The 18,842-nt window shown below is 44.9% G+C and overlaps 1 protein-coding gene across 1 annotated transcript; it reads left to right on the top strand.

The window, feature by feature from the left end:
- Positions 1-818: 818 nt before the first annotated feature.
- On the top strand, positions 819-18,554 carry pdgfab (platelet-derived growth factor alpha polypeptide b). Its single transcript, XM_053338567.1, has 6 exons — positions 819-1,088; positions 2,423-2,519; positions 6,973-7,107; positions 8,378-8,568; positions 16,816-16,942; positions 18,403-18,554. The coding sequence occupies exons 1-6, from the start codon at positions 1,026-1,028 to the stop codon at positions 18,414-18,416; spliced, it is 627 nt and encodes a 208-aa protein (XP_053194542.1). The 5' UTR covers positions 819-1,025; the 3' UTR covers positions 18,417-18,554.
- Positions 18,555-18,842: the final 288 nt, after the last annotated feature.

Raw genomic sequence — 18,842 nt, 5'->3', positions numbered from 1 at the left:
TTATGATAGCCTATATGCAACAGTTAACAATGAAGAATAAGTACAATACGCCATTGTTATCATTTTAATCAACACTCCCATCATCATTATCCGTCTTTTTTGTCTCAGTTAATTGTCAAACCCTAACCCATCCTCTCCAATCAGTGATAATCAATATCAATATCAATAGCAGCCTGAGTCTCTGAGTGGGCTGTCTGCTGAAGGGCATATGTACACACACACACACACACACACACACACACACACACACACACACACACATGGGCTAAGGGGGGATGGGGACATGCTCTCGAGTCTTAAGTCATCCAAGCAGCCAACCAGCTCCCCTTACTAAATAGACGCACGATCACCGAAAAGCGAGGGGAGGCGCAACGGGCACGGAGCTGCTGGCTCTCTATATCCAGCGGCTCAGAGGCGCTCTGACTCCATTCACTTCAGAGTCGTACACAGCCAAGGACCTGTGCAGACTACTGCGAGACAGGCTCTGGAAAGCACAACACGGACAACTTTCTCCCTGCTGCCTTTGTGAATTTCCCAAAGGATCTGCTCACTGGATTATATTCGTTTAGATATATACATACTATAACAGAAAACTAGTGCGTCTTAATTTCTGTCTAATACTGAAATTCTCCAAAAGAAGAGGAGCTGCGTTTCTTTAATACTTCAGTAAACAGGGCTGAAATTTGTAGCTAACTTGTTAGAGGGTGAAGGACAAGTGCAGCCTCAGACTTGTCTCTTGGGATTGTCCCACTTGCGCCTAAGGAGCTATGTCGAGCTGCCACAGAGCTTGTTGAAGAGGACGCAGTCCAATGTGAATAACAAGAGTCAACTTCCAGCCTCTTCAGCTTTTCAGAGTTACAAACAAGTGCAGCACGGAGTCTGACTGAGCCCGCTGAGCTGCTCTGACACCCCGGTTTCCCTCCTCGAGGGGATGGTTGTGGATCCCCTGGGGCCAGGAGCGACTCTGTGGCTCCTACAGAATAACACCTTTTTCTTGTTTGGGGTTAAATCTAAATTAAAGGGAGATGAGAGCCGCACTTTGTTACTTCCTGCTGTGGACGACGTACCTGCTGCTGGCCACCTCTGAGGTAAAGTTACAAGGACTTCACGCTGCCAGAGAGGTACGGGGACAGGTTAGACTATGTCCCTCTGGCCCCATGTCATACAAGTGGTGCAGGGTGCAAGGGTCCCACAGAGCGCGCATTCCTTTAGCTAGACACCACAATTTGATGCCTCGAGATAGAAAACTACAGAGTAATAGCTTCAAGTTTTGATTTAAAGCCTGTAATTAGGCTCGAAGATAAGGACGTTCATAATTTAAGGCACAGCTTCATTTTAATTAACCTATAAAAATAAAAAAGTGTCTCATCTAAGAAAATAAAATGAGCAGTTTAATCTGAGAGGCTATTTTAAGAACAGTGTGAATATATGAATCCGAGAATGACCAACATATCATCTCCAGTTACCATGAGGAGCGGTGACTGTGCGCTTTTCAGAACCAACATCGCGTATGCACTTGGACACATATCGCAGTTATTTTTGGCTTTTGTGCCAAATCTGTTTGTAGCCTGAGCCAACTGGGCAAACGTTTTGGTTGGGCTTGGCGCTTTCATGGGAACCGCTCCGGGCGATATAAATAGCCACTGTTCCTGTAAGGCTGCACGGTTTGCTCAAGTTGAGGTGCATGCAGGACCGCAACAAGTGCAAAGTGAGGCGAGCTGCCATTCAGACGGGCAAACGTAGCCCCACGATTTGTAGTGGTAGTGTAGCGCTCCAAATTCCCTTAGAAAACGAGCGGTTTGAAGTTGTTTAGATTATTCTTAAATAAGGAAGATGGGCAAAAATGAATCAAGGGGGTTTAAGAGATCATTAGGAAACTTTCGGTCATCCGGCATCAAGGTTATTGGCTACTCAAAGTAATAGTCTCGTGAACACTATTTCAATTTCATGTTAGGTTTTCTACTATCATTGTCCTGCATGCTGGTATTATTAGGAACATTTTTAAAAACAGATAGGGTTTTTGTTTTGTTTTTGTGGTGCTTCTTCTGGAAATACCTGGGTGCAGAAGTAGCCAGAAGATCCTAATCGAAGTGTTTGTTATGTTATCCTCCTGGAATACAACTTTTGCGCATTAGAGAAAGCATAATTACATTGCGTAATTTCTGGAGGCAGTTTGGATCCACATTCTCACCATGCATGAGGGGGATGTAGCCAGGGGGCAGACCTGCTTGCTGTAGTTGGCACATTGTTGGCAGGTTGTTAACGCACTGATCCTCTCTGTGGATGTTTATACACAGCACGTTTATTTATACAGACAAACAATTAAACCAGTGTTTTGCCACTGACCTGACTCATCTCTAACCCTCCTCTCTTGTTTGATTTCTTTGCACCCCCCTCTCCCCCCGACACCCGCCTCCTGAAGGAAGTGGAGTTTCCCCAGGAGCTGATAGACAGACTGTCCCACAGTGAAATCCACAGCATCAGCGACCTCCAGCGGCTACTAGAGATTGACTCCGTAGGTAAATTCTGCCTCTTGATACTTTCATTTCAACAGACCTGATTTACATGTTTTAATCCTGACGCCTGAGTTGGATGTTGTCCACATGTGAGACTGCTATTGTTGTTGTTAGAGTAAAGGAAAAGAGTAAAAGTGCTACCATAATCTACACCATCAGTATGCCTTCATAAACTGGGGAGTACACTGTGCCTGTCTTTTGAAACTACAATATCTATACCTTTACTGGAAGGCTGGGCTGGGACATTAATAGTATGGTGTCACAATTCATGTATTCATCTGCATCCAATGTTGAGTGAGAATAGGGAAATGTTTCAATGGCTTTTAATTGAATATGAGACCAGGACTTTGCTGTAGCTCAGTGTTTAGTGAATTTAGTGAACAGGAGTCCATGTTGATTTGGCACACTGAACATGGTATATTCAGCAGGGAATGAGTGTACTGTAGATATGGGCATGCCCATGACTATAGCACTGCACAGGAAATTGCTGAGGGATCTGTGCGCCCAGGGGAGCTTCCAAGTATAGCTCTACCATGGATGATAAAGCAGTATCGGTGATAGGTCTGTCTAGCACACATGTGACAAACATGGACTATCACTGGCAGGCTTTATTATTTGTGCATATTCTTTCAGCTGCTACTAACACAATAACCTGGTTTTATAGCTACCAGACTGTCACATATGTTGCCCTGTAAACAGAGACAGCGGCTCACAGGTCAGGCGGGTTTCTTCTGCTTCAGGTTCTTGGAGGTGCTGCCTCTTCTGTAGTGGGGGACCGGTCCGTGTCAGACTGTCTTAGATTAAGTTACAGAGGTGCGCTGGAAGAAGCTGTTTGCCTTCACATGAGCCTGTATTTACACAGGCTGTGGCCATATATCAAATGCATGGCTCTCCCCTAAAGATTTGTTGATGGAAATAGGTAATTACTAAATTTGCTTTAACAGTCTAATGATGTAAGCTACCTCACTGGTCATAGCTCATTAGTAACCTCAAAACGTATATTAAGCAAGGCAGCATTAGAGCTGGTGTTTCACTCAAGTATTCTACTGTTTAACCACATAATTACTTTTCTGATGGACGTATCAATTAGCACTAATAGTCCTGTATCATTAGTGTGTTTGTTTGATTTTATTAATTTACAATCACACCAACCTGCACTCCCCAACAGTGATCACCCCATTTCATGCTGAGCTCAGAATAGATCGCTGAAGTGCCTCTAGCATGAGAAGAGGTGTTTATAATTGAATTAACATGTCTTTCTTCAAACAGAGGAATGTTTCACAGGGTAACAGTAGTAGGCTGATTATTATTACGAGGACATAAATCTGTCTGAGGGCCAGCTTGGCGGCACTGGCCAGCCCATTAAAAGACCTTTGACGCCAGCCTCAGGGGTATTTTCAGAGCTTTTGTTGCAAATGGTCAGGACAGTAAAGCTACCACTATAGGCTGAACTGTACATGGCATAGTATGCCAACCAGGGAAGGAGAAAGGAAAGGCTAAAATATATTTGTTTATATTCTTGATGCTGTGCAGCACATTGGGACCTGGGAGATGAAACAAAAATTGATGACAGTGTTGAACAGCAGATCCGGGAGATCCTTAAAGTTTATCTTTTATTTTATGAAGCATTTTATTAAGTACACAGCGATAATTTTCCCCCTGTGGGTATCTTCATAGCACTTGGTTGTTATTATCTGAGTTCTCTGTCAACTAGAAGACTGTATAATTCAGGCTGTAAGGACGGATATGTCAGGATCACTGGGAAGGCCTTTAGGGCTTAACTAGCGGCTGTGTATTTCATTTAGTGCTGCTTTGCTTAGCACAGGCTTGTATTTGTTTTTGCACCTCAATGTGCACACATCCTGCGAGGATGATGCCTTCAGCTCTGAGTGACAGATGAGATGACCTCGCTGAAGTCTGCAGATGGCTGTCTGGCCCCTGAGGTGCTCCTCGGCTCGCTTTTCCTCTTCTCGTTCCATGTCTCCCTTCTTAGGCGGCCCCCTGTCGTGCCTGCTCTTATCTCTCTCAGTGAAGGACTTTGACAGAAAAGGGGAACCTGACTCTTGGCATGGGGCAGGGGTGGAGGAAGGAGCATGGGGGAGGGAGCATTAGGATTCTAGAGGTTTTATTCCTGCCACATGTCACTCAGAAGTTGTTGTGCAACCTGCTTTATTTCCAACAAGCTGGCAGTGTGTTTACCTCTTATACAGTTGGCAGCACTTCCTATGAATTTACAGTGCCTTTAAAAACAGGCCAATTGTGCCTCCTACTAACCTGCACACCCACAGGGAGGACCTGTTGCCCATTTGACCTAAACTAATACTTTGTCAACTCAGCTATGTAACATGTTGATAATAGGAACAAGGGAGAGAGACAGAAAGAGAGTTATGGAGACCCTTATTACAACGAGTCAACAAAATGTTTCTTATTTGTACAGGTAGAGGGGAAAAGAAAGGGAGAAGGAGGAGTAAAGGGAGGGCGACAGGGCCCTGAGCTAATGGAGGGAGTAATTTGCGAGTCATAAAAGCCTGATTCATGGCAAGAGACTGTCTCTTGTCCTCTTTTCTCTTGTCTCAGTTTGACGACGCTCGGGGGGTGTTATTACTTCTTAGTCACCTGGAACCAACAGAGGAGCAAACCCCTCACTCTATTTTCCTTGCCTCTACCTTTCTATTTAACATTCTGTCTTATTGTGCAACTATTATTTCCTCCCTTCGTACCTGCATCTTTCCTGTAGCCTGATCACTGTTTGTTTTATTTCCCTATCTTCTTTTTTCTCCTTTCTCTCTTAGAATAAAGACTGTCCTTCTGTGGTGCAGAAAAATGAACTGTACAGTCTATAAAAGACTTCTTTATGTCTTCCCTCCCTCTCTCCTCTCAGCCATGACACAAACTGTCTCCGGGTGGCTTGGAGGAGATGAAGAGAAGGATAGGTAGGGCAGAGTGACAAGAGGCACACTGGGAGTTCAGGCAGTGACCTACAGTGTTAAAAGGTTGTTAGCCAGCTGTAACAATGAGTTCACCTGACAGTGTTGCAGACAGCGTAGGTGTGTTTCTGAAAGTATGTGTCATACACTGGAGAGCGTGTCTCTAGATATGAGTAAACTGGCCCGGCACGCTGATTGCTCACCTTTTGCTTAACTTCAGGCCTCAGCTGCAGTCAATACTTCCTCTCTGTAGACCTTTGGTTCAGGGTCACTGGCTGTCTGACTGACGGCAAGACAAGCTAGAAGGAAATTTCCTCCACACTCAATGAGATGATCTTAGGGTGGGAGTCTGACATACCTGGAAAAAGAAAGCATCTAAAAGCAAATAAACAACCAATCCCAGAGTTGGACCATTCATAGGTAGAGGAAATCCCTTCAGATGACTCTGGTCAGAGCACAAAGGAGCTGGATGAGTGGAATGTGTTTGCCCATGGCTAAGCTTTGTTGTGCTGGTGTGCATTGGGTTTAACATGTTATGGAGGATAATGAGAGGAGTTTGTGTAGTTGTGCGTGTGTGTTTATGTAAAGTGTACAGGTGTAGGATTGTGTTAGCTAGGCGGGTGGGTATGCTGTACCTACAGACAGGTAGACCCACCCACTTAGCAAACACTCTCAGACTCTGCTCTTTGGGAAAGCTTTATCGTTTTATTGCTGCTCTGGCACTCATCTGTAATCCACCTCATATTGGGTGTGGACCAAAACAAGCAGGCTTTATCAGATGACCATGACTGTGAATGTGCTGAGCTGGCTATATTAGACTGGAGTTAGAGAGGTTTAAGAGGGTAGAACAAAACATGTACTTTTCCAAGCTACCGAATGATTGAAAAAGTAAACATTTTCAGGTAAATGAGAGACACGAAACCACTAATTAGGTGCAGGGATAATGGCAACTGAGTACTACCTGTCAAATGACCACTTTAGTCCCCTGTGTGAAAGCTAGCTGTTTTTGAAGGAGCATGCTGACTCACCTGCGTCTAGCTACTTTATTCCTGCTGGGAAAGTTTAGTCAAATGAGTGAGTGAGGCTGACACACAAAGCTTGCAATTACACTGAGGTTTGTGCCTCCTGTACCCTGTGCTCTGTACTGTTTACCTCAATTTTGTGACATCATCAGTAGTCGCCTGCCCGCCCGCCCACTGACCAGCATGATAAAGGGAACCCTAAGCCCTACAGGGAATCAAAGCATGTGTTACATACAGCACAAGAAGCCAGTAGGAAGTTACCATCTCATTATGGTTGCATGACTAACCAACACATTGTTTGTTGTGGAAGGGTACATAAAACATCAATAGTGGATCATATGCAGCCTTCTCATGAGGCCACCCACCACAGTCATTCAACACTGCTGAAGCTCCAGCAGTGGTTACCATACTCATAGTTGGTTTATTGGTTGAAAAGGCTTTTGTATGTGTGTGTTTGTGCCTTGTCTGTGTGACATTATTAATATCACTGCCTTCTGTTTTGATGAGGTACGGGAAACGATGTTATTGAGGAGCCCAAGCATCACAAGCACCACAACCACCATAAGAACTATTCCCGTCATCCTGGTTACTACAATGAACTGAAGAGCTCCCAGCTCCACAGCCGACGCAAGAGGAGTCTCGGTAAGACTGAAAGAATATGATTGTGCAGTAATGAGCAGCTCATAGTTCAGCTCAGGGGTTGCATCATGATGACCACATTTGACACAATATACATCACAACTTGGCACAATATTACAATGTCATAATGCCCTAAAAATAACTTGATTCCTAAATAACCTCCCTTACTCTACATATATGAGTTTCCAGGAGAGGAAGCCGATCACTTTACACTAATTTCAAATAAAGCTAATAGTTAGTGGCTTTTATATTGCTTTTTTGTGGATAAAAGGCATCTTAATGAAGACATCTACCTAGTATTTATGGCAATCAAGGAATCATGAGAAACGAGACTGGTGTGTGAGGTTGACGAGGACGTCTGACATGAAGCCTTTTAATTGGCCAGAGGCTTGGAGATCTAAGGCACACGCGTCAGGAGAGAAATATATCCTTGAGCGTGGAAATTCCAGGCATTCAGGGTTCAAGTTGCAGCCCGTCTGGGCTCCCAGTCAGATTTCTTCATAAAACGCCACGCGGTACGATATCTGATCGAGGCGTGGAGAATACCATGTAGTGTGCAATGTGTGCATTAAACTGCGTTTTCTTCACATCTCTTCCAACAGCAACAATATTTAAAGTAATGAATGATAGAGTGGCTGGTCGTATTTCATGTATGAGCGCTGTATCATAAGTGTATGATACAGTATAACATTTTGGCAGCTGTCCACAAAGTCCTTCACATTCTGTAAATGATGCACATATCATCTTTACGACATAATGGTATCTTACTGTACACTCACTGTCACATCTTTAGGTTTGACTGCCTGTCAGAGCATTAAATCTGAAAGTAATGCTTACTGCCTTCCTTGATTCACAATGGCCAACAGGGTCAAAGGCCATTATAAGATTTCCCACCGGCGGACATAAAGGTTTTCTGGCCCAGTCACGCTGCATTAACCCCAGTGAGGGCTCTGAACAAAGGAGCAGTCTCTTTCTGTCTCACTGACTTGATCCCAAAGCTCCTTAGCTGATATGAGATCAGCTTTTTGGATAGCTTGTCTTCTTAACAGCCTTAAAGGAGGTTGGGTGTGATCCGAGGTAAGACAAACAGCTCCCACATCAAGTGAGTCATCAAATAATGAGCAGTGAAGGAATGCATGAAGCAGCTGGGAATGAAAAGGATGGATTACAACAATACATCAGTGTGCGCTTGCATTCGGAAAATGTGTCACTGAACATTCGTGCAGACCAAACGCATTAACTTGAATCCTCTGTCTCCTTGTCTTTCTTCCAGTGGAAGAGGCGGTCCCAGCAGTGTGTAAGACGCGGACGGTGATCTACGAGATCCCCAGGAGCCAGGTGGATCCCACATCTGCTAACTTCCTGATATGGCCGCCCTGTGTGGAGGTGAAGCGCTGCACGGGCTGCTGCAACACCAGTAACATGCGCTGTCATCCTTCCCGCAAGCACCACCGCACCGTGAAGGTAAAACACACTCACCACTGCAGCACAGATATGCACACTACACACACTTTTTTGTTTGCATGCTTGATGGGTTGCCAAAAACGGCATTGCACAGTTAAACACACAATATATTATAGTCACCCCATTTGCAACACACACGCGCTTTATAGTTACACAAATCTAGATCACTTTTCCTCTTACCAGGTAAGTAAATCACATGGGATGCAAGATTGGATGCAACCTCTTTTCCTTACCTCACTCCCTCTTTCCTCTACAGTTCATCTCAGTCTACCCCTCTCCTCTGATCCTCCTTGGCCAGTACCCAAATAGTGGCCACCTCACCTCAGCTGCCCCCTCCTCTCTCTCCTTTCATTACAGTCGATCACCACACTCTCTCTTCATCACTCTTTCCAATGTTTGGCAAGAGGCCAGGGTGGCCGTGCCAGGACAGCAGGAGGGAGCAAGAGAAGGAGAAAGAGGACAGGCAGGGAGGGTTGTTGGCACCTTCAGCCAGGACATCTGTTGAAGGGTGGACCCAAGAGGGATGCTCCTGCCAGATACAAGACAGCCAGGGAGAGAGAGAGAGAGAGAGAGAGGGAGAGAGAGACATTCTCCTGTATCTTGAGAATATCTGAGTGTCACCCGTTATTGCACAGCCATCTCTCCACTCTCTGTTTGTTTGGTCCTTTGTCTTTTCTGGAAGCAGGGAGCCCAGAAGAGACGGGGCGACAAAGAGAATGAGCGAGGGAGTGAAGGGGGTTGCACTATTCTCAGAGGCTCTTTGGCATTGGTAGCTTGAAAACATGTCCTTCTGTTCAGGATCAGACGAGACACCATGACTGGAGCTGAGTCATATTTCTGCTGTATTTACACTACAGCCTGATAGCTGGTGCACAGCTCTGTTTGGAGGTATGGGAATTATGTGCTCTGTTCTGTAAGAGTAAGAGACAAGTGGGGGATAAACAGGATAGCCTGGAACACTCTGTGTGTGTTTGTGTTTCTCTTTGAGTCGATCTCCGCACTCTATTGTCTCTTCTCTTTAATCAGTGTCATCCTGCCTGGCCATGGGCACGGAGACATTACTTTCTTCCCTGTTCCATGGATGGCTTTAAAGATGCCGCTTCGATAGACCAGAGTAATAAAACAAATACCAACCCCACCTGCTGCTGCCTCCTGCCCCTTGGCACACTGGCACAGGTCAGAGAGATTTCAATATGGATAAGAGGACATTCTCTGACCTCCTCTTTTAGTCGTTGAGTAGAGACAGTGAGGCTGCACTGACAAGATGGTCATTGTAGGGCACAGGGCACTGCATCCAGGGCACAGGGTTTATGGTCAGAAATGCTGACTCATAGTGCGGTAACAGAGTCAAGCTCTGATATACAGTAACCCTGTGTGTCTGTCTGTCAGCATGCAAACTCGTCTGTCTCTCTGTCTGCCAGACAGTCGGTGTCCGTCGTCCTCAATAGGAGCTCTGTGATCCGGGAGACGAAGACAGATCTGATGGGGAGACACTGACGGCAGCATAGACGCATAGACACTAAGGCTTGATTCAGCTATTCCTGGAATGCCATGATCCATAAGACTTTGTCCGTGTCCCCCTAATGACACTGTCAAACCCTGAGGACAAAATGAGCACATAGACTGGAGAGGGACCGTCAGACATGTGGGCAGGGTTTCACTGGGGTGTTTTTTCCATGTGGTTCCAGCCGCAGGGGGCCGAGTGGCGTTGTATCCCTAGAAAGGTCATCCGTCAGGGCTTGCTCCGGGCAGGAGACATTCACCACATTGTGTGTGAGAAACATTGTCTCATGCCAAGTTTTTTTTTCTGTCTGTCCTCTCAGCAGTTAGGCTGAATAGGGGTTCAGTTTGTGCTTCTCCCTCCGTTTATTAGAAAGCTAAAAATGTTGCCTGTCTACGCTGGGCTTGACTTGTTTTCCTTCTGCTGGCCAAGGATGGAAAAGGACACATTCGCTGTGTTTCTTTCCATCTCATGCCATTATGCATTTGTCCAAATGCACCTTTATTTATTTATGCCCCCTCTTCTCTTTCTCTCCCTCTTTCCTTTACCTTGCTATGGACCCAAAAAAAGAGAACAGGTCTGTGCAGGCCCTGTACTGTACAAGCCTGTCCTGTTCAGTGGCAGGGTAATAAAAAAGGCAACTTTAAATAGGACACGCCTGAGGGAGGAGAAGGGGCAGATTTAAAGTCACCCCCTTTCTTTTTCTTGTTTCTCCTCTACCCTCCTCTACCCTCACTCTCTTACATTTCTCTTAAACTTATTTTACACTTTGGTCCCACACTGTCAGTTGTGATACATGTGCAACTATGTTGGTGGTTGTTTTTGTGTTGTGTGCATACCTTGGCATGGGAAGAACACAGTGAAAGTGTAAAGATATGCATCTTGCGAGCAATTTAGGGATGGTTCAAATTTAATTAAAAAGAGATTTAGTCAGAGGAACTGAGATGGAAAAAGAGTCAGACAATTGGGGAAATGGAGAAAGCACAGGGGCAAACAGAATTCTTAATGAGCAAATGTTTTTATGTATTCAGACTATCATCCCAGCATTCCTTTAACTCCTCCTTCACCCCACCTCCTTTTGCACTTTCTGTGACTCCATATTCACTCCCTCTATCCCAGCATCTTTGCTTGGTCCTTTCTTTTTCACCGAAGTGATTCCACCACATTTTTTCTTCTTTCACTTTCCTTTTGGTGTCTTATCACAGAAGGCAGAAAGCATGTTTTAATGATTTTTCAGTGTTATTGTTTCATAGTGCTCATAGACTTGTTATGATCTAGATGCAGAATGGTGTGCAATGACATTCATTAAAATAAATGTCAGTATTACTGCACCATTGGCATCATTTCAATGGCACAAGACAAATTCCCTCAACCTCCCCATCTTCTTCCCTCTGGTCTTTACCTTTTCATCTCACCTCTTTCATATTTTATCCTCCCGTATTCCAATTATCTATATTTCTCTGTGTTCTCTCAGTTTTTATCTTCAAGACTAAAAATAAGGGGATTTTGGACAGGAAGGACTGAGGAGACAGCACATTAGCCTTTGTGCACCAGTATGTGTGTGGATCTAAATGCCTCTTGTTCTTCCAGTGGGGTAGAGTAAACAGGCTATGACACAGGCAAAGAATGGAGCTGTCACCCATCTTCTCACTCATTATTCTCTCCTTCCTCATTCATGAACCCAAAGTAGCAGATACAGAAATAATTACATTTAAAATTACATTTGTGGGATTCTTCATTCTATTTTTTATACACATTTTCACACAACAGATCAGAAGTACATGATGTGCAAATTTTGGGGTTTTTGGCTGGACAAATAAATAAAATCCTCAGAAAATGCTTTAGATAATAGAGATTGAAGAGAAAATGGGGAAAGAGCTGCTAATTTTCCACTTGAACTGAAAAAATGGCTAAATTACATTATTGGTATTTGTTCTCTCACTGGAAGTTACATTTTTTCAAGTTTTGAAAGTAACACAACTCACATAAATAAAACAATTTAAAATTGAATTTCCATTGTCTTTATAAAGTGGTTTGATTTAATTAGTACTGCATAAGTGGTTTCTCATTTGGTTTGGTTTAGTAGTTGGAAACTTTTGATGGCCCTTGAAGCATATGTACAAGTATTTTGCAGAGGTCGGAGAGGTTCGTCAGCACACATCTGTGTAAACCTAAGGAGATTGTTTGCGTGTGTGTGAGACAGAGAGAGAGCGCTATGCTACGTAAACTCCCCCACCACAGCGCAGGGACAAGGCCATTTGTGTGGAGTGGCAGCAAGAGTAAGACGGGCCGCAGAGTAATGAAGTGTTGATGGCTGGTGGATCAAAGTGGAGGCTGACAGAGGCCAGGCGGATATAGCCACAGTGCTGAGTGTGGGGGTCCACACATCTCCATGTGCTGGTCCTAGCCCCGACCCCGACACACACACAAACACACACACACACACACGCACGCACACACACACGCACACACACACACACACACACACATTGACAGTTACCTCAGCAACAGTGGGTCAGATCCGGGTGTTGGTGGAAGCAGTAGCTGTAGCCATGCGGTTTTGTGGGACCATGACTTACTGGGTGTTTCATAAATAAAAGACAGTGTGACGGTGATACAGTGAGCATGATTTATGAATGTCTGAGGGGTCCTGTGGATTAGGTGAGGGGGGGGCAGATGGGAATGAGGGGCCTCCCTGTTTGAAGTCCTTTGCAGCTGTGAATTATTTTCCCTTTGATTCACTCAGCTCTTCGACTAGATGAAGAAGGGTGAGGGAGTTTGTGTGTGTATATGTGTGAGTGTGGTGTGCACAGTGGGGGTTGCGGAGCGGGTCAGAGACCATGGGAGCGTCCCGACCAAGCCAGAAGCCGGAGACTTTGGCTTCTGCTGCGCCGGCTGGAATGCATCAGCTTGAGCAGGAAAAGTAGCAGTCGTATTTTAATCATATTTTACTTCATTTCTGTATTTTGCTTCACTCCTCCTCTCCTGTCCTCCCTTTCGCTCCTACATTATGACTTCATCCTCCCCCTCCACCACTTTTCTACACTCTCGGAGTCTGATTGTCTGTTATGTGAAATAGTTGTTCACTCCCTCTTTGCTCTTTCTCTCTCTCTCCTGCAACAGAGCCATCTCCCACTCTCTAATTTTACCCTTGTGTCTGTCTCTGCAATTCAGTCTGTGTCTTTTTTGGTCGCTCTCCCTCTTTTAAATGCTTAGTAATGTCTTTTACGCTGCAATTCTGTTGTTGTGTAAAAACATGCAAAGGAGGAGAAAAATTACACATCTTGGTATTCTTTGATATTGGATATTGAATGATAGGTCTTCTTAGGGTAAGGGTGATACATTAATGTGTCTGCATGTGTGTGTGTTTGGGAGAGCTGGGGAGGGATTGGTGTGCCACGCAGTGCCTTTCTGGCAATGCAGGCCTGTGAGCAACATGATAAATGCTCTCCTTGCTTCCTCTCTTCTCCTCACACTGCCAGTGATAACCTTTTCCACCCGTCACCCCAAGTGCGTCTGTGTGTGTGTGTGTGTGTTGTGGGGGGTTGAAGCAGAGGGTAACAGCAGGTTGTCTAGCCTGCCTTCCTCTGATGTTCAGTCTGCGTCTGCTGTGGTTTTAGCTCGCTAACTCTGCAGATCATCTAGCACTTCTTCTGGGTCTCATTTTGTCTTGTTTTGATTTCATGAGAAAGACACATCCCCTACCTCTCCGCTACTTCCTCACAGTTGTAGCATCTCAACAAGAGGTCTTTTTTCAAGGCACAAGCTCTGATTGTCTCAGTCGCCTGATTACCCTCCTGACAGATAATTTGCCACCCCACCCTGCCTTTTTCCACCCCTCCATTCTCCAGACACACATCCATTTTTATTTATTCTTGCTTGATTCTGTCGCTGTTCCAGTTCACAATGGCCCGCGGTGCACATCCACATCCCATGTTGTGTTTTCGTTGGAAGGCTTGAGTAAAACTTTCCCCTCCATCATGCTCTCATCAGTGCTCCGTGCTCAGGGAATTCCCAATTAACCCGGCCGGGACAATCGACTTCACACAGAGGGCTGCGGAGACTCTGAGGAAAACCTAGGTCAAACCGAAGGGGGTGCACTTCCCAGAGCCCCCTGCCTCACCCCAACCCTCTGGATCGGATATCATTCCACAGTCACTCAGGGGACTCTTTCTCAGGGCCCGGCTTTCTAGGGAGTTTAGAGCAATTTGATTTATACAAAGAGAGTGTGGGGCCCCTCGTTGTAGTGTGGGGGTCTCTTTCTGATGTATGTTTTATGTGGGAAGTCATTGACTGTGCACCAGTTAGGAAGCCGGTGTCCTTTGTACAGAAGTGAAGAAGTGGTTAAAAATGTGCGTGTGTGTGTGTGTGTGTTGGCGCGGGGGGGATTGAGTTAAATATGGATGTAAAGTGGAAAGATTTTAGGAGTGAAGACTGCAATACCCTGTAGCATCAACACAAAACAGGAAATAAGAAAGAGAGTGTTGACAAAGTGGGCAGAGCAGAGGCTGTTTGAGAAGTACTGTGGCACATATTACACATGCACGTACACATTCAGACACAAATATGACTGTGTAAATGTGTGTGTGGTGACTCCTGCAGGGAGTGTTTATAACCCTGCTGTGTGAGGGGCAAGGAGACAAGCCTACCACTGGGCCTCTCTCATCAAGGGGGCCCATTGCTTTATCCTTCTGTCAATAGCTGTTTGTTTGGCCAGAGGAGCTGTGCTGGCATGTGTGTGTGTATGTGTTCGTAGTCATTAGGATCAGCTTCAGTAGTAAGTGTCAGACATAGCTGACTCTTTCAGTTTCTTGTTAGAAACTTCTGCATCCTGCTCAGCTGAGAGATTCCCGTAATCTCACTCCTACAGTACCCCGTCTTTCAGTCTGATAATTTGATTAAGTATTAGCAGTGATTTTCTGGGAAAATCATGTCATTCTGGGATACTGTCTGTACATTTAGTAGGTAACAATAAACTCCTGATAACTTTTCTATCTCTCTTCATCTATCTTGTCAGTGTTGGTGTAGTAAATTCCCCCAGTGGGTAACCCAGAAACTGAATGTTAATAGGTAACACATGAATGACATCTAACACTAGTCATGATCATGGTCAGTCTCTCTTCCCTCTTCCTTAAATAACCCCCTCTGTTTGCACATACACAAACACACACACCCTCCTGTTCCCTAATGAGAGTGATGGTCCACCTCAGAGCAGTTCTTCTCTGCTATGGCCCCGCTCTCTCTCTCGCTCTCTGTGTCAGGGCCGGATAACAGCAAACACACCACCACTAACCCAGACACCATTATCCTCTGTTTGCTCACTGCATACCACCCCTGCTTGCTTACCCTCTTTTCACTCCCTCTCTTCTTTCTCTTTCTCCTCCATCCATAGAAAGACATTGTTGCACAGGAACGGCTGGTGGAACGGCTGGGCCCTGATTTCTTTTGGTATCAGTTTTAGACTCACCAAGACCACCAACCATTGTTACAGCACTGACATGAGACAGCTTTTGTTGTGTAAATATCAACATTTCATTTTGTTTTAACAGACAGAGATGGGTTCATTCATTTGTCTGCATGATAATTTACCTCCAAGAGCCAGCCCTGGCGCTATGCCATCACAGTATAGAAGGAAGAAAGCCTCTCAACTGTTTTGGCCCTCTGTCTGTGCGTGTGTGAACCTCATGCAGACTCTAAAACTGTGTTGTTCATAACACCAGAGAGCGCTGGGAGATTGTCGGCCAATATCCTCTCTCGTGCAGTCACCAGGAAAATAGGTGAAGCAGGGGATATTGTTTCCATGTGGCTCCCAGGCCCTCAGTGGTGGATAGGGAGGTTACCTGCCCTTGGCACTCAGATCAGAGAGGGAAAAGCATGTAGCCACCTCCCCTGTGTTACACAACAAGATCATCATAACCTCCATGCAACCTTCTCTATTCAGCTTTCATCTAAGCTTTAATCAACATAGCCTATTCATAACCCTCCGAGGATCAGTCCTTTTCATTACTAGCTGTTGGGTGGGAAGTGGAGGTCACTCCTGTTGTGTTAAACTAAGAGGGTGTTAGCTGGACTGAAGGATAGGAATTCCTGCATTTCTTCTGTGTTTGTTAGATTGGAAGGGCTGCTTTTTGGGGATCTACTGCTTAGATTAGACCGTATAAACTGTATTTTATGCATGCACCAGTTAAGCAACACTTTCCCTAACCAAAGAAATATTAATGCAGTTTAAAACCATCCTACATGTCAGGACAAGGCGATGGAGTTTAGGTGTGTGTCTGTCTGGATGTGGATGCTCCAAGCCTGGAGCAGGGGGGGATCTCCCAGCCTCTCTTCTCCTGCCAGAGTAAACCTTCCCTGGGCCTTAGGGTGTACATTGCTTCCCCACATACTCTCCAACTCTCCTCTCCCATTGTTTGCGCTTGCTTAGACAGGGTCATACACTCCATTCAGTATTTACACACCTGATCAACAGTCCATAGAGCACACAGCAAGCCAATGCATCAGCCTCTGAGGAATGCTGTCGTCACACTTCAAACACAGCGAGGTAAAGTGACGGCTGGGTTTTTTTTTTTTTTTTTTTTTTTAATGAATCGGTTTATGAAAGAGTCATCAGTCACAGCGCTATGCCTCTTGATGTTAGCGGATGGGCAAAGAGTATGTGCATTCATTGACGACACATGCACGGCGAAGAGTAATGATGGTGCAGGAGCTGCCTCTGTAGTTAACCTTTTCTCTCCTCTCTTCAGGTGGCCAAGGTGGAGTACGTGAGAAGGAGACCCAAGCTGAAAGAGGTCTTTGTGCGGTTAGAAGACCACCTGGAGTGTGTGTGCACGTCACAGCATCATGTGGTGGAGCACTCAGATGCAGAAACAGGTAATCAAAGTTATATAACTTTATTACGTTACTGCAAAGCATTTTCTTTTTTTGCAAAACAAACAAACAAACAAATAAACAAACAAACAAACAAACAAACACTTACGCTGGGTTTGATGGCTGAGTCCCACCCCCATCCCTACATCATCTTCCTTTCCTGACCTTGTCATCTCTGTCCAATCGTCTTTCCTGTCTGGCTCTTGGCTTTGCACTGAATGACCTTTTTTCAATGATTGCTCCCAAACAGACAGACACACCTGTGAGTTGGGCAGCTATTGCAAAACTGTAATGCTTGTGTGTTTGTGCCTTGTTAGAAGTGTGTGTGTGTGTGTGTGTGTGTCTGTGTGTGTGTGTGTGTGTGTGTGTGTGTGTGTGTGTGTGTGTGTGTGTGTGTGTGTGTGTGTGTGTGTACGCTGTGTGTTAAGGGAGGGTGTCCAAAGGCTGCTTGGCATGACAGGAGGTAAACCGCCATTGCCTTGATCTGAAGCCTTTCTCTCCCTGGGAGCAGATAAGCACTGTGATGTGTGCTGATAAGGCATCTGAAGTATTTATAGTGTGTCATATCTTTGCACTCTCTGCTTCTGTCCCAGGGCTGTTTTGCTTCTTTCTGTATCATAAACCTTGCTTTTTACTTTTTAACCCTCCTTCCTATCCACCCTCCCCAACTTTGTGTTTTCAGGCCACCGTAGGGCTAAAGGTAAAAAAAGGAAACCAAAACAGCTAAGACGCAGCAAGGATTTATTGGCCACATAATAAAGTTGCACTCATTACCCAAAGTCCACTGGAGAGCTGTGAAGGGAACAGGTAGGACTTTAGCACTAAAGTGTCCTCTCACCTTTTGGCACTGCACCGGCTCAATCAGGGGCGAAAAAAATGGGCCTGCCAATCACTGTCACCAATCACATCACAGCCAATCAGTCTGAGAAGGGGGTGGGCTGAAATGTTCTGTTCCTCACCGCTGCATGTTGGTTTTGTGGCCTGCTGAGCATGAACACATGCTTTGTGTCACTGTGCTATGCTTGAGTGTGGTTGCGTGCACTGTTTTTGCTGTGTTATACACTAAGTCATCACCCATTGTTAAAAAGACACAATTTTCTCTTTTTTTTTCTTTCACTCTCCTTCAACTTATGATGCCATCACCATTATTTATCCTCTGATCTCTGTATGTGATTAAAAGAGGGATTTTTTACCACAAAAGTTTTCTGACACATGGTTATTTTGACTGGATATAATGCTGTCTCATCACTATCTTTAAAATCTGGAGAAACATGAATCAGAATCTTGTGTTGTGTGTTGAGTCAGCTTGGTTAAAATGCATGCAAAAATTGATGAAATTGGACACAAACTACAAACATCTAATTTGTTCTCTTTGTTCTTTTCATGATGAAACTCATGTTTTTGCTGTTTCTTTTTTTAAAAAATTCAGATTCTCACGTTAGCATTTGCTTTCTCTCCCACAGTGGACGTGAGGTGAGACCTATCGTAACAAGGGACTTTAGCATTGGAGGGACCTAAATGGAGGATGCCAGCAACTGGAGACCTGCTGTGTCCTCTTCCCCACCACCATGCTACCTTCGTTTGAAAAATAGAAAACTTTTCTGTAAAGATGAGTGACTGAACAATAAGTAACAGATACGAAATACGATGCCAAAGGTAAACAAAAACAATACGCAGTGATGATGACTTCCTCTGGTGCACCATCTACCGAGTCAACTGAACCCTGCCACTGATTAGGAAGAAAAGAGAATGATGCTGTGGAGCTCGGGCAGAGAAGAAAGAAACCGAAGGGAGATGATGAAAGGGATTTGTGTTGAACATTTTGACAGACTTTGTTTTAACAAGACACACAACAGAAATGGCCATGAAACATTTGGATCCAGCTTTGGTGGGAATCGGTTGC

This window comes from Scomber japonicus, chromosome 18 (genome assembly GCF_027409825.1).
Source record: "Scomber japonicus isolate fScoJap1 chromosome 18, fScoJap1.pri, whole genome shotgun sequence".
NCBI lineage: Eukaryota > Metazoa > Chordata > Actinopteri > Scombriformes > Scombridae > Scomber > Scomber japonicus.
Note: the sequence above shows the minus strand (reverse complement) of the source record. Positions and strands in the feature narration are given on the sequence as shown.

Bases quoted from the DNA above. Each gene is read 5' to 3' on its own strand.
- pdgfab (XM_053338567.1), top strand. From the start codon at position 1,026: ATGAGAGCCGCACTTTGTTACTTCCTGCTGTGGACGACGTACCTGCTG. The intron at 7,108-8,377 runs GTAAGACTGAAA...TCTTTCTTCCAG, and splicing joins CCGACGCAAGAGGAGTCTCG to TGGAAGAGGCGGTCCCAGCA. The intron at 8,569-16,815 runs GTAAAACACACT...TCCTCTCTTCAG, and splicing joins AGCACCACCGCACCGTGAAG to GTGGCCAAGGTGGAGTACGT.